We start from the raw sequence: 14888 nt of genomic DNA, 5'->3' as shown, positions 1-14888 counted from the left end.
TAAGTGTGCACATATTAAAGAGTAAAAAACACAAAAGAAAGAAGCAAAAAGCTAAATGTATCGCCTGGAATGTCAGCTTTGATATAATGAAATTTGCGATCGATATCTAAGGTACAAAAGTCTGCAGGCAGCACAGGTGTCGGGTGAGAAGTGTGTTATGCTGGTCCGTTGGAGAGTGGACGGTGTTAAAGGGTCAGTACAGTAGTGTGATTCACAGCATTCATCTGGCAGACACCCAAGCTTACGCACCCATCCAACCTCACGTCTGGCAGACTCCTGTTGAGCGCAATCATGTCGCTGGCCATCAGATTGAACTGGTTAATCTTAAAGAGCTCCTTCATTTTTTCCTGGTCGTCCTTGGCGATGTTTACTGCCTTGCCCATTTCGCCTGGACCCTCATGGCTCCGAGATATCACTGCTGTAACAGACAATGCAGAGACATATCTGATAAGAAAACCTTTTTTGCTCACTAATGAGGCGGAAAATTAACATCAAACTGCATTTTACACTGTTCATACACATATTTATTAGTAAGACAGCAACATGAAAAGGGTTTATTATTGATCTCTTCATGCCAAAAACTGTGCTGCAAAGAATGCTTGTTAAATTTCTGTCCATTTTGTAAAGTGTACTTTTCTATACTAGTAAAAACATGCATAAAACATAATTTTTCAGAACAATGTACATACACTAAACTTGCTTTAATGTATGTGTTATTAAAGAAGTATGTGTACAGCAGCATGTATGCATGTGAGCATTATGTCATAGTCATATTTATCATATTATATGCAGACAGAAAATGTGCGGGTACTACTAAAAGCTGAGAAAAAGATGTTTCCTCAAACATCAGTGAATGTGAAACAGCATGAAACCTTCAGCACAGACAGACAGTAGTGGCACTTTGCTTAAGCTCTCTCCCAGTTGCTCAGGCTTAGGCTGACTGGGTATTAAGCACTGTACAGTCTGACAGCTATATTTAAATTTAATTTAATCTATTCAGAGTTTTTGAATTCAGAGATTTAGGAGAATGTATTAATAAATGAAAAAGCAGTATGAAATCAATGCCCAGATTTGCGGTCTTCTTTGTTTTTGCTCTCACCATCCAGTGCCGGCAAAATATGTGCCCATCAGCATCGCTCCCGCTGCTGCACATAGCCAATCCCCCTCACCAATGGTAAATAACCGCCGATGGATTTATGACTCTCTCTCTCTCTCTCTAATAATCTCTTAGAACAGAGGCAGTGATTTCCATAAAAGGGGGACATACAGTTCACATTAGCTACATGGCCTCCAGTTAAGAGGATTCCATACGACCCTTTGTAGATATGGACTGGTGTCGGCTGGATTGTTAACCTTAACTGATCCTGATCTTTTCTTATGGCACTCTCCATTTGGACACCGGCTTACATCTGATGGACACAGCTCGAGAGCTGAGCTGCATGATTGAGCAAAGTGTCCATCAAAAACACACTCTCAACCTGCTCCAGCCGAGCTCCACCAATCCATCATTCTATATGTCTGGATAAGCACAGGTCAGGAAAGGTCTTGCACACATCCAAGCAAACCACCAATACCACCTCTGAAGAAATTACGGTAAAATTACTAGCTGCAAAGCCAAAGTTGAGCTGTATCGCTTGACGGATTGATGGAAGCCAAACTGCATTTATTGAAAAGCTGGAAGCTGGACTGTATTGCTTTATGTTCAGCTGGGAGCTAAACTGCACTGCTGTCTAAACTTTACATGAAGGAGCTGCTGAAGGTGTAAGAGCAGTTGTAATAATAAGGAAGAACTGCAGGGGGGCAAAATATGGTATAAACAATGAAAAAGTGTTCAAATAAACCTATATGTGCAATTACTTTATCTTAAAGTTCCTCTCCTGGCATTGATTAAACCTCAAAAATGTGATCTCTGATCATCAAAATTACATATTTTGGGGGGTTTTCTGAGAAATTTTGAGCAATTGGTTCCTTAAATATGTGACATCAGACACCCGGCCCTGGTAGTTTTGTGGATTATCAGTGGTACATTGAAGTACATGCTTAGTCGTGATGTTGACTTGCATATCTCGTAGCATATAAGAACAAGGTTAAAAACTTAACTTTCACTGGAGGTGATTTTTAAATCTTAAGTGTACAGGAAAGGAGGCGTCAGGAGTGGGTTGCCCACTAATCATAAGTTTAGTGGTTCAATTCCCGGGTCCTCCTGTCCATATGCTGAATTGTCCTTGGGCAAGACACTGATTTGAGTGTCTTTTAAGTGTTAAATATGAGAGTAAACACCAGTTGAGGTCTGGTGCAAGCACTTCCATGTACTACAACAAATTGAGCTTTGTGTGAGGGTGTATTAAGAAAAAAGCCATTGAGCTTTTTATTTTCAAGTCTTCAGTGTTAATAAAGCCTGCTGTAAAGCCTGACGTTTCTTATAGCTGGGGGCTTTTAGTTTGAAAATCCTGCATACCCCAGGACAGAATTAGGTTTATTTTAGGGTAATTTGTGATTCTTAAGGTTAGACTAAGGGACACATGAATGCATTGTCAATAAGTGTCCTCATAAAGACAGAAAGACGCATGTGTGTCTGTATATGCGTGTACACAAAAACTTAAAAGGAGCTACACATTTAAATATCAGAGAACCACTATAATTAGGTTCCTCTTAAAAGTGCTACGACTTTCTTTTCCTGTCTGTTTGTCACATCAGTTAAGATTCGACCAGCTGAAGTTAGATGCAGTTAGATTGCAGAGAATAACGAGAAGAAGGACTCAAATGGCAGCTTATTACTCAGGGATAGAATAATGAAACAATGACAGTTAAAAGTGCTAAAGTATTTGTAAATAGAACTTATATATATATATGACCTTTATTTAACCAGGTAAAATCAATTGAGAACCAATTCTCATTTACAATGATGACCTGTCAACACAGTCCACACAGTGACACAAACAGCACAGATACAAAACAGTATAACAAACACATGAGGAAAAGGTAGGCATACAGTGTTGTACTGTATGTAGCTTGAGTTTCACAGAAATGGTAAACGAGGGTTTGGTTAAAAGTCACAGATATCAGAGAAGCGGTCCAATCAGCTCATGTGAATCAGCTGCAATTAAAGGTTGTCATGGTGATGGTAACTGCTCAGATACTCCTGGATCAAACAGTGCATTTCCAAGATGTCTTGTATTCTGGTTTCTGTCTGAACATTACGACAATTCAGCCGAATAAAGACACATTTGCAAACAAATGCTAAATATTTTGGATAATATGTCACACATGAAAAATCCATAAGCTGAACACCATGACACCTGAAAAAGGTTTCCATGTTGAACAGCATAGAAGAGGTTATTCACCAGAAAAGGGAGCAGAGACAACAACATCATCACCAATAATATGTTTTGCGTTTCACTTTGTAAAAATGAACCTGTTGTCCAACAGTTGTATTGATTTACATCTAAGTCTAAACTGTACCATACCACTGGAACTTTTTTCAGTTAATTTTCTTTTCCTCTTAACTTTCTGTACCTCCTTCATTTTTTTAGTCACCCTCTAGGATTGAAGTGTTGATGGTCCACTACTTTTCAGACTGAAATATCTCAACATCTGTTGAAGAGATTAACATGAGCATTTGTAGAATCGTGGCCTCCTCAGGATACATTTGTAATGACTTTAACGATTATTTGACTTTCCCTCTGTCACCAGTTACACCTGCTGTTTTGGTCCATGTATGTGCAGCAGCACGAAGCGCAACAGTAGATGAAGTTGTACGCCAGTTACAGTATATCACTAATTTCATCGCTTTGAAACACGTGCCACTTACATTCGAAATCAAAATTCATGTGCTTTAACTTAGCAACACACAGATCAGAGGAGCCTTGTGAATTTTGTGAATTTTGTATTCAAGTCTGACACGTACACCATTATCAAAGATGATCACGATCATCTAGGATGAAAACAGTGGCCCTGTCTGTCCTCAGGTCAATCAACCTAATTTAATGTCCCTGCCTGCAGCTTTAACCCGAGTAATAACAGTGAAAAGGTTCCCCTTTAATGAGTAATGAGTCTTCTGAGACACAATCACTCACAGTTGTGGTCTAGAGGTTAAACACCTCTTGGCAAATTACGCGTTTAGTTGATTTTTGAAGTACAACCTGCGCAGCACATCAGCTGGATCACTTCAAGTTCTAAGATGTGTTTAGGGTGTTTTGTGTGTGCGCACCATGATTAAGACTTTCAGTCATATTTAAGGCAAGACTGTGAGGGCTATTCCAAAATCTTCAGCTTGCATTTCTTGAAGTAGGTCACGGTGCAGTTTGAGGTGAGGTTAGAATCATTGTCCTGTTGTAGAAGCCATTCTGCATTTCTTCTACTTACTTACACTCAGATTTTGCTGATATGCGCATGCAATGTTTTTTATCCCACTGACTACCACACAACCCCAAGTATAATATTTCCACACTTTAACAGTAGTTTAAAGTGCTGCTTTTTCTGACCAACACACCTTTGGTGATTGTAGTCAAAGCGCTCAATTTGAATTTCTCTCAACAGCTTTTGTTTCCAAACCAACTCTTGCTTATCCAGATGTTGCTTTGCATACACGAGACGTTTTTTGTGATGAGGCTGCAAGTAAGGTTTTCCTCAGACAACTCTTCTATGCAGAGCAAGTTTGTTCACAGATGCTGGAGAGTGGAACGACTCTATCAGCTGAACCTTCCTGCAGCCCCTTTCTAGTCATATGTGGGTCTTGCTTTGCCTCTCTGCCCAGCAGACGTGCAGTTTTATCCAAAGGTTTTTTTTCCTTCAGATTTTGTCTTGACTTCCACTGATCCTCTTAACTGACATTTCTTAATGACATTTCAGACAAATTGCAATCTCGAAGTGATATCTTTTTATAGCCTCCCCCTGCTTTGTAGGCATCAATTAGCTTCATTCTAAATTCTCAGTCTGTTGCTTAGATGAGTCCACAACATTTGAGGGGTCAGAGACTTTATCCGGCTTTGTATTGTCATTAGCTAATAATCCCTAATGACAGGGTTGACCTGCTTAACAAGTCAGTCAGTTAACAATTTAATGAAGTTTTGAGACTTTACATGTAGAAACTTTTGCAGATGCTGCAATGAGTGTTTATTTATTAAATTTAGGTCATTAAATAAAAGTTAACAGTACCTTAACATCTGAAGAAAGGCTTTAGGTTATATTTAACTCTTTCCACTCAAAAAGTCAACAAATTATGTAATTTGCCCAAGTGTGCAAAAACAATTGTATTTCAGTGCCGATCACAAATGAAGTGCCACATCCCTCCATCTACCATTATGTCATTAAGATTAGTGTGAAATTGAAATTCTATACTTTCTGAACCATACTTGTCATGTGCTAAACAACTTTTTATTATATTTCATTGCTGTAATGTCTCTTTGATTCCCGTTTGCGAGGTGAAAACGAATCTACATGCAGGTTTTGCATTGAGTTCTTCATCACATGGCTGCCAACGTCCCCCAGCTATTTTCACTCTCATTTACTCGACAGAAAAAGATCTGTGTGGTGGTGCACAGTTGGATGCTCCTTCATTCCACTCTCATTTCTCCACACGTTAACTCCTCTTCCTCCCTGTGACGCACTGCTCTGCTCTGCCCTACCTGCAGGTCTGACACGGCTAGCATTACATTATAGATCAGAGAAGCTGCTCTTAAACACAAAAACCACATGACACCAGGAACACACACTACGCAGACTACTTTTACATTGCTCTAATGTGCGTCTTTACTGTAAACTGCAACATACAGTCACTGTGTGGCAACCGAGGGAGCCCTTCTACTCACACAAAGAACAAAGATTCACGGCAACTGGGATCAGAAATTCTATTTAAATGTAATATCTACAAAGGTAAAGGTGCCCAGAAAATGCTAAGTTTCTTCTGTTAGGAGAGGAAAGTTTATAAAAAGTTAAGTCACAGTAAAAATTATATTTCTGTGTCTGAAAAAACAACTTAACGTGGCATTTTGCATAATAAGATCTCCCCATCTTAGTTACATTACAACATTAATGCAACTATATGGTATCGTATTAAAGTCATCTGCCTCCAATTAAATTACAGTCTTCCGTTATACAGATAGAGATATTTAAATTATTATATCACAGGCATAATCAAGAAAATTTTGTGAAAATAAATCAAATTATTGCTACAAATGATGGAATCGTCTCCGATTAATAGTTTTCAGTTTATGGCTGAATGAATGAATGACATTAAATTGAATCTTAAAACACCTGAAGTGTCACTGCAAAAGCAGATCTGAAAAGTATCTCATCACACGGCTCATATATTCAGCAAATCATCAGATTTACCATCTTATGAGCAGAGTAACTCCAAGGTAACATTAGACAATGTTTGTATGGTGATCAGTCGGAGTAGCTGGCAGCTCTGCCTCATTCTAACCTAAAAGCAGCTTAGTAAGCCTCTTAGAAACCTGCTTACTTGAGAGCATGTGAGGAAATGAACTCTACGAAAGAGGAACTGTGTTATGTTGATCTCAGGAGCACACACACACACACACACACACACACACACACACACACACACACACACACACACACGCACGCACGCACGCACACACACACACAACGTATTTTAAATTTACCAAGCTAAATTAATAACTTTACAATCCCATTTGACGATAAAATTATAGAACAAAATTACTAGAACCATGCTGAATTGGATTTTTTTTTAAGACCATTAACTACAGTTTTAACATAATTATATATTAACTATATCGGACTGTATAGTAACTATATGTTATTTGTAACTTTTAGGAAAATTTCTTCCCCCTCAGTGAACTTTACCGTGTTGATAGGATGCTAACAGGTGATATTACGCTGAGGTGAAATTATGGAAAATTGTAAATCTATTGCTTATAATCTTAAGCATGTTTGACTGAAGCTAAACTAAAGGTAAATATTAATTTATTTTGCACCTCATTTATACTTATCAAATTCAATAACCTTACAACTGCCAGAGTTTTTTCTTTTGATGGTTTGTAATGTTATAAACAGACTGATGCGTGCATATTGGTGCCTCAAGAGAAAACCTACTGTATGTTCCCTGATTAACCTGAACATGTCTTCAGTGTGCCGTGTGTAAAAATATCTATTCACTCCTACATGTAAGGATCAGAAAGAAAGAGCAAAGTTTCATGAAATTTTAAAACTTTGATATTTTTTTTTAATCTTTCATGAACATCATGTCAATACTCTTGTAGTATATATTGTCAGAACACAAAAGTTATATGAGGAGAGCGATTTGACTTCACCAACAGCAAAACACACTCTACAGAAACTGCCCGGCGATCAAAAATGATTTAAAATAAAAAATAATGTCTGTATTTATCAAGTCTTTGGAATGGATCAGTCTACAGGCAGAGTTCATCACTTGTGAAACTTTACACCCCTTGAATGAAAGGTGCAACAGCACTGTTGTGAACTCACCTCGGAGGGCAGGGAGCAGCGAGCGGTCCTTTCTGTCATCACATTTGTTACACTCGCTGAAGTACAGCAGCAGGAACACGTCAACCAGCACCCACACTAAAGAGGTGGTCAACACCACCTTGCAGTAGACAAACCGTCGCATCACCTGTCTGGGATGTCAGCCAGGCAGCCAAACAAGGGGGTTGGCAGCGAGTGCTCACGAGCGCTCAGGCTGCTGGTGAGGCATTTGAACTGTGGAGACGGGGCAAGGAAACAAGGGCAAGACCAAGCGGGTGTGACCAGGAGGCGTCATCCTGTAGGGGGGGGTGAAAAAAATCATGTTACTATATATTATAGCATCATTCACATTCAGTTAGTCATTTGAAATTATTGTAAGGATAAAAGTCGAATTGGTGCATCTTGTAAAAATACATTTCCAGTGCTCTTCGGTGGAAAAATGACCTCCAACATATTTTTGTACTAGACCCCAAAACCATAAATCAGCCAACCAATACATCATAAAACCTGGTTGCGCTTATCACAGACATATTCGCATCTGTGAATTTGTTGGCCAATCTAAAAACTTTTTTACAGAACATAATGCAGAAAAAAGATGCTTGAGATGAATTAGAAATTCATCTGTTTGTGTGTTGAAGTTTTTATAACTATTTAGAATTATTAAATCCCAATAAAGTTTACAGTTTCAGATCACTAATGACAGCGTGGACAATAAACTGTAAGATATCCTGCCTCCCTTATATATATCTGCAAGTATTTAACAACAATATCTGTGCAATTATTGCAAAAAAACTAAAGTTTTTTTCCCCAGTTTTATACTCTTTGCTGGTTTAATAAAAATGGTGGTGTTTACATGTGTTCACTGACTTTGGTCACACAGACCTTTATGCTCGATTGGAAATCCCACCCAACGTCTCACATTGGGCTGACCACAGGCGTTTCACATTCTTCCATTTAAAAGGACGAGTGAATGCTCATTTCTCCTATACAGATTTCTCCTACTTCATCCGTAGTGTTGCTAACACCATCTGGGACACTTTAATACCAGAGGCAATTTGTGGAGGTTAAATATCTCATTGGCATGGAAAGTATGCCTAACAATATTTCTGATGAAAAACAACATCATTTCCTGTCAAACAGGATTTCTACTTGACTGAAATTATAGGTTTTTGTTGACTGAAAGGCTCATGAAAGTATAATCAGAATGGAAATTGAATGATGGAAAAATGCTTTCAGCCAATCAAATGCACAGAATCAAACACACAAATAGCCAGGGGTCGTTTAGATATTCAGAACAGAAATATAGGTTACAGTATACATCAAACAGTGTAGTGAAATAGAGATTAATGTTCTACTGATTGGTTCCAGCCTTACATTTTACATTAAAGTCAAATGAGCCTCTGTGCATGCTCAAAATGTAATCATTTGTGTCTATGTGTGTGCATTTAACTGCATCTGCATGTGGGTATAATTTACCTTATTAGTTATTTTCTCAACTAGTGGAAAATGCCTGCAGCATCTCCTGCAGGGAATCTGACAGATTCCCTTATCTTTCGCTTGCAGCATGGTAATGACTTTGCACTCAACACACACACACACACACACACACACACACACACACACACACACACACACACACACACACACACACACACACACACACACACACACACACACACACACACACACACACATTGTCCTCTCCACTCCCTGTCTAAATGTCCATCACAGGGGCTGACACCGCTGCCCCGGGCTGTGTCTTATCTCATTCAAAAACAAGTCAGCCTCTGTCCAGTTGCATCAAGACTCGGATCGCAGTGCAGTGGCTGATTTCAGACAGACTGAATTCACACGCACTGCCCGCTGACTTTTAATGCGAGGAGATGTACGCAATCTAGACTTCCAGACAATGAGTGTAATCAACAAAATTGTGACAGTAAAACTCTGCTGAGACACAAGTCTGTATGTAGCATCTCACCTCCGCTCACGCTGCAGACACATCACTGATGATTCTGTCTCATGATGTCTGTTTGCATCTTTAACCATCTGCTTTGGTGCATGTGTGGCAATAAACACGCCACACATGGATATGATATCGCCAACCACACAACCAGCAGCTCGCTGAAGTCTTGTCCGAAGTAAGTCTGACTCAATTAGTCCAACCATCTGCACATGAAAATGTCCTGTGTGCTCGAAAAATACAACCCTATTTTCTTTTTCAAGATACCTTTTCCAGTCCTTTCAAGATAAGTGTAAATCGCCTGGCCTCATTAACTGCTTCCTCAAGTGACAGTTAATTGTGTTAGCAGCACTCTTTATTGTGAAAAGTCTGGTGCAGTGCTTCGAGTTAAATTACATGTTCCTCATTCATTTAACGAGGGTGCAAATAAAAGGCTGCTTAACAAAATTGTGTTCCATAAAACTGACACACCTCACATCAACACTTCACAATGCAACCATGATAGCGACATGAGAAAACTTCATAACACAGTAAAGTGATCAGATAGTGTTTTTGCATACTTGTTTTCCTCCTCCACAGTCGTCAGTTTTCTCAGAAGTTGCGGATTTAAAGAATTGCTGGTGACCACTGTGCGTCTGACAGGTCTAAGTGCCTTGCTCGTGGGTTCTTACAAAACAGGAGAACAGAGATCATTCACATACCCAGACCAGTCCAGCTTAGACTCACATTTCAATGCAATACTTTCCAGTCACACATCTGCGCCTCTATTGTCACAAGTTAAAGTAAGGCTGCGTATCGATCCTCAATACTTTTGAGTGCTGAGTAAATTGTGTCTGTGGTGTCAGGTGTTGAAAACTGCCAGGACTAAAGCTAGCACGAACAGAAGGGGCCAGCACACAGAAGAAAACAATACCAAACTGAGGTTTGGCACAGCAGTACATACTGGCATTTGAAAGCAGGTATCAGACCAGGCACTGGCATCAGTACTAAAAAATGCTAATCTAAACCCAGCCCTCCAAGGAACAGGAGATAATTATAGAGCTGATCTCAGTAAGCCCATCAGGCCATCCACAATAGCTTACTTTATAAGCTCAACCACTGAAAATGTAAAGACGTCTAAAACACTAAATATGTTATCTATAATTTGTAAAGGTGAAATCTATGTACACATGCAGGCTCTGGCAAGCTTTCCTTCATGTGCATGTAGGTCCACACTGAGTTGATAGATTATTCTATTAATTGTAGGATGTGATATGAATGAGATGAACATCACGCTACTAACAGCAGATATTGACACATGGTAGCGTGGATTATACATTTATAAACTATAAGCATCATCTCAGCAACCTTATGATTTCGTGTTGTGATGTGTGGACGACGGGACCGTGACATTATTTTTTTCAGTGCAAGGTGTGCGTGCGACAGAAAAATGAGGACACGTTCTTTGCTTACCTAAATTACGTGAACCAGTGACCTGTTCCAGCCTCGCTTTCAGGCAACGTGTTGAACGTAGACAACATGACCAAATGTAACATAAATTCAACTGCGTAAATGGACCGTGCACGGGCACAACGTCTTAAAAACGACACCCAAGTTAGAGTCCATCTCAGTACAGAGCAGTCCACAATCCGGTGTGATCTGTCCGTCCAGTAAAGCCTCTCATGGTACCTGTTTGGACTCCTTGATATGATTTGTCCCTGCAGCTGAGTCGCGGTAAACCCGGTGGACATGAAGCAGCTCCATGAATTCTGCCGTCCGTTTTAAATGCGCGTGCGGTCACTGCTACAGACGTCTTTCGGCGCACCTGTTCTCCGGATGAATATTGTAACGGTAAGAGGACAGAGGAGATAATACTCCGCACAATCTAACCTCAGTCAGATCAGACCGACCTGCCAATGTCTTGCATCTCCTCTCTGATTGGCTGACGGCGACGTCACTCATGACATTCTTTTCTGAGTGGAGCTTCATGGGCGTCTGGTAAATGTAGGCGCCACCATCGCGTGCAAAATATTGGGTGTTGTGTTTAGCCTGGAGATGTTTGAGTAATACATGGGCAATAATTTGTATTCAACATATGCATTTAATAACATGTAATACATACTTTATACATTTGATTATTTTTATTTTATTTTGAGAAAATTATTTCTTATTATTAATATTATTGTTGTTGTTATACACTTTATTAATCCCCGAGGGGAAATTATTATTATCATCATTATTATTAGTGTAAATGCAGTGAGTATTCACACTATTATGATCCTGATTGTCTTTATAATATATTCATCATTATTATTATTATTATTATTATTATTATTATTATTATTACATGGATGATATCAATCTTGAAAATGAAAGACATCTTCATATTTTGTATATGTATTTTTTGTCATTCAATTTAAGTCAGCTATAATACAGTAATAACATCAGTTATAAACCCTCTATTATCCCAAAAATTACTATTTATGAAACGATGGATCTGCTGCAGGTTAGTTAATATACTCAACATTACTTTCCAGTGTGAGTTTCTAGTTCTGCAATCATAATGCCACTCTGAGAGTCTTCGCACTGCTGATGTCTGTGTTCACCACATCATGGACTTGGTATAAGAACAAGTAGAAAGCTGGTTGAAACTTTAAAGCAGTGGTAAATAAACTGTATAGACCTTGGTGTGCGTGTGTATCAATGACCTAATTCAATACATTTTTCATAATCGCACTGTTTATTTCAAGCCATGTTTTTGGTGAATTGTGTTGAGCAATGCTGCCATCTGCTGCTACTGATGAGATACCCGCAGTGTTGCTTTGGTCTCTGGGCAATGTAGTTGATCAAATCCAAGCTCAGCATTGAATTAATCTTCAGCTGATCCTGATTACTATGCTGTACTGTCAGTGAGCTGTCTTTTTATAAGAATCTTTTATTTTCTGTTTCATTGAACTCAATTCAACAGCTGACAAATACTGCAGCTCTGTGAGAGAAATACAACTTCCATTATTTTTAGCATTTTGTATGCAGATAAACAAACATGTGACAGCAGATTGAAAAATGTCCACTAGATGTCAGTGTATGCTCAAGTTCCTCTTAGTTTCAGAAAGGCAGAAAAACTTGATAATAATGATGATGATGATGGTGGTGGTGGTGATGATGGTGATGATGATGATGATGGCTTTGAGAAATTTGTTAGAAGACGTTCTGTGAAAGGTGACGCTGCACTTGCACTTGTTTTTTATGATGGACGCCTTTTTGAGATGAGATTATGTCTAATTATGATCCTTTCAACGAACATCAGACCTGTGTACTTCAACAAATGAGAAAGGCCTATTTTTTTATTAGTAAATAAAGTGTACTCAAAACAACAACAAAATGAAAACAAAAAAATCTCTTGGGCATCACTAATTTTCTGATTAGTCAAAAGGATTTTAGTTTTTGCCTTCCTTTGCTGTACATACAGCACATGAAAATGCAATATTAAAATGAATGGATCTGGTATAGGGCAGCTGAATGCAAGGTAGACAATAAATGCCCATATAATAAATTAGAGGAAAAGAAACAACCAGCATTTACTGAGTTGCCCATATCTTCCAGCAATTTTACAGTGATTCTCTCTATTACAAGATCAATAAGTCCAAACCCTATAATATCCACTTTCTGTAGACAGACAAGTGTTCAACGCAGTGAAATTGATTTCTAATATTCTGTCCACTAGAATTTAGATGCATCTCAATATATTGCAAACTGATTTATCTTTGACACAGGGTCAGCAGAAACTCCGTTAACGGGGATGAGAAACTCAATGTGCATAAATGCATGTCTGCACACAGATATACCAACACTCAGCAGGCTGCAAACACACAAAGATACATCACACACAGTACATGATGTCCTGCATACATGCACATTCATGACGGGCATGCAGTCCGGTCGTATGGTGGCGCTCTTGCTGTTTCGTCCTGCCACATGAACAGGTACGGTCTTGGCTATTTAACCGAGGGTTGGTGGAGTCATTCCGCTCGGAAACTGGCAACAACGGCACACGGAAGCTCCAGTAACGCGATGCCAAAACAGCTTGTTAAACTCCAGAAGAGCGCTGTCTGATCTGACGGAACTTCTTCAACTCAGCGCCTCCTCATCTTCACTTTTTCCCTCGATGACAATTTCTCTGGGATCGTGCCGGGCGCGTCTTTTCCTCTCCCTGCCTGTCACATCTCCTCAAAGTTACATTTTTACAGAGTGAAGATGAATAACACCGGGTTCAACCAGACTGAGAGCGGACTATTCAACAAGACGGAGGAGTTTTTTTGCTGCAACTTTTCATCCGTGGTGACTGATAACGGCTTTGTGGCCGCCGCTCCGGATGAGCGGAGCCTCTTCATCATGAGGGTCGTCCAGATAGCCGTCATGTGTGTTTTGTCCCTCACGGTGGTGTTTGGCATATTTTTCTTGGGCTGCAACCTTCTCATAAAGTCAGAAGGGATGATCAACTTTTTGGTAACGGACAGAAGACCGTCAAAAGAAGCGGAGGCGGTGATTGTTGGAGCCTACTGATTGATGGGGACATTTACACTGTGGTGACTCTGATCAGATGGGAGACAATGCGATGTTCACCTGCCCAAACAACGCCCTGATTTTCATAATGGTATTAGAAAAATCCTCAGAGGAACGGTCACCGTGCAAGAGGTAACTGAACCCTGCTGGGGACTGAGGCTCACGGGTGTTCACTTTATGTCTTGTAGCCTTTTTTTGAATGCCGGCAAAGACTCGTTGTTCTCCAAGAGGTACAGTGCGTGTTAAGCATCATTGTTTATTAAGTATTCAAACACGCACTCTTGTCATTTCAGTGGTTGCACCGTTTGTCAAGCAGCATCCTTTGTCATGTTCGTGACAGAGTCTTTGTACTTGCTGCTTTAAATTACCCTCACATTGCAAACGCGGTGGAGAAAGTAAACAATACCATGTGCTGTATGTTGTATGTTTTTTGCATACAATATGCAATATTCTCTGGATTTCCTGGTGATATGAGTGTTTGCGCGGGCGCTGGAGAAAGCCCAACATGCCGTGTATCCTGTAAGTGGAATAAATTCATGCTGTCATTAAAGTTTTCCTCTTAATTAAGGTCTATTTTTCTATCACGCACATTGCCCTCGTCACGCCCCTTGCCTGAGATTTCAGAAACTGAAATTACACACTCAGAGAGCTGTTTGCTTCAGAGCCATATTGTGGTAATTATATAAATAATGTTGACAAGACACAATGAGGGCCATTGATCTTGAGATAGATTGGTATATTAGGATTTTTTTAATTTTATTTATGGAGATGGGCATCAAGACTTTTACAGGGATACATGTGATGAGAGTGTTGAGTGAGGGAGAAACAGATTTTTATCTCATTTGCTTTTTTCATAAATAGTTGAAAATCCAAATCACTTTACTGAAGATCTTTTCTTAAGCTCAAAATAATTCTTTAA

The 14888-nt window shown here is 39.4% G+C and overlaps 2 protein-coding genes across 5 annotated transcripts in view; one reads left to right on the top strand and one right to left on the bottom strand.

Annotated features, from left to right (window-relative positions):
- galnt13 (polypeptide N-acetylgalactosaminyltransferase 13) overlaps positions 1-11307 on the bottom strand; it is a 41111-nt gene extending 29804 nt beyond the window's left edge. For 2 of the 4 annotated variants that reach the window (XM_069702451.1, XM_069702455.1), the window contains exons 1-3: positions 10880-11307; positions 7471-7763; positions 250-418 (exon numbers count right to left, since the gene is read on the bottom strand). In XM_069702451.1, coding sequence (XP_069558552.1) covers positions 250-418; positions 7471-7612 — 311 coding nt within the window. In that variant the 5' untranslated portion in view covers positions 7613-7763; positions 10880-11307. Of the gene's footprint in view, positions 1-249; positions 419-7470; positions 7764-9987; positions 10088-10879 lie in introns of those variants that run through there. The other 2 variants (XM_069702453.1, XM_069702452.1) reach the window with 2 other exon arrangements.
- Positions 11308-13382: 2075 nt separating this feature from the next.
- On the top strand, positions 13383-14548 carry rprma (reprimo, TP53 dependent G2 arrest mediator candidate a). Its single transcript, XM_069702407.1, has one exon. It carries the CDS (start codon positions 13661-13663, stop codon positions 13967-13969), a length of 309 nt encoding a protein of 102 aa, XP_069558508.1. The 5' UTR covers positions 13383-13660; the 3' UTR covers positions 13970-14548.
- The last annotated feature ends 340 nt before the right edge of the window (positions 14549-14888 follow it).

This window comes from Brachyistius frenatus, unplaced genomic scaffold (genome assembly GCF_029030835.1).
Source record: "Brachyistius frenatus isolate BFR_SWC_R1_liver_20210118 unplaced genomic scaffold, ASM2903083v1 Contig_42, whole genome shotgun sequence".
NCBI lineage: Eukaryota > Metazoa > Chordata > Actinopteri > Embiotocidae > Brachyistius > Brachyistius frenatus.
Note: the sequence above shows the minus strand (reverse complement) of the source record. Positions and strands in the feature narration are given on the sequence as shown.

Bases quoted from the DNA above. Each gene is read 5' to 3' on its own strand.
- rprma (XM_069702407.1), top strand. From the start codon at position 13,661: ATGAATAACACCGGGTTCAACCAGACTGAGAGCGGACTATTCAACAAG.